The sequence below is a fragment of the Octodon degus genome, unplaced genomic scaffold (genome assembly GCF_000260255.1).
Source record: "Octodon degus isolate 3935 unplaced genomic scaffold, OctDeg1.0 scaffold00001, whole genome shotgun sequence".
Taxonomy (NCBI): Eukaryota; Metazoa; Chordata; class Mammalia; order Rodentia; family Octodontidae; genus Octodon; species Octodon degus.
In genome coordinates, this window is record NW_004524577.1 from 11113937 (window position 1) to 11114970 (window position 1034).

The window sequence follows — 1034 nt, forward strand, 5'->3', positions numbered from 1 at the left end:
CGAGAAAGTAAATGATGAAATCAGAGAAGATCAAGAAAACTCAGGAGATTATAGAGAAATAAGCCAGGAGGATGTTGAAGAAGTTTGGCGATATATCATTCTGCTCTACCTGCAGACCATTTTATGTGTGCCTTCCCTAGAAGAACTCATAGATCCAAACCAAGTAATTCCTCAATATATAATGTACAACATGGCCAACACAAGTAAACGCGGAGTAGTTGTGCTACAGGGCAAATCAGATGATCTTCCTCACTGGGTACCATCTGCTATGAAGTGCCTAGCAAATTGGCCTAGAAGTAATGATTTGAGTAATCCGACTTATGCTGGGTTTGAGCGTGATGTATTCAGAACAATTGCTGACTATTTTCTCGGTCTCCCTGAGCCTCTACTTACTTATGAGTATTATGAGCTATTCGTGAACATTTTGGGTCTGCTGCAGCCTCATTTGGAGAGAGTTGCTGTCCGTGCGCTACAGTTGTGTTGTTTGTTACTCCCCCCACCGAACTGTAGGAAGCTTCAACTTTTAATGCGCATGATTTCTCGAATGAGTGAAAACCCCGATATGCCCAGACTTCATGATGCGATGGGTACAAGGGCACTGATGATCCACACGTTCTCTCGGTGTGTGCTGTGCTGTGCTGAAGAAGTGGACCTGGATGAGCTGCTGGCTGCAAGATTAGTTTCCTTCCTCATGGATCATCAGCAGGAGATTCTGCAAGTGCCCTCTTACTTGCAGGCTGCTGTGGACAAACAACTCGACAACTTAAAAAAGGGCCATGTGGAGCATCCTGGGGATGCGCTCGCTGCTCCTGTGCCAGCGTTCTCTCACTGTCAGCAGATCAGTGCGCAGGAGTTTGATGAACAGAAGTTTTCTACCTCTCACGCCGCCATTGCAGAACTTCTAGAGAACATCATCAAGAACAAGAGCTTACCTCGAAAGGAGAAGAGAAGAAAGCTAAGGCAGTTTCAGAAGGAATATCCCTTGATATATCAGAAGAGATTCCCAACCACAGAGAGTGAAGCAGCACTTTTTG

At 45.4% G+C, this 1034-nt stretch overlaps 1 protein-coding gene across 1 annotated transcript in view; it reads left to right on the forward strand.

Moving 5' to 3' along the window:
* LOC101583025 (DEP domain-containing protein 1A-like) overlaps window positions 1–1027 on the forward strand; it is a gene marked incomplete at its 3' end in the record, with an annotated part of 23525 nt that extends 22498 nt beyond the window's left edge. Inside the window, exon 4 of the mRNA XM_023711085.1 lies at window positions 5–1027. Coding sequence (XP_023566853.1) covers window positions 5–1027 — 1023 coding nt within the window. The remainder of the gene's footprint in view (window positions 1–4) is intronic.
* Window positions 1028–1034: the final 7 nt, after the last annotated feature.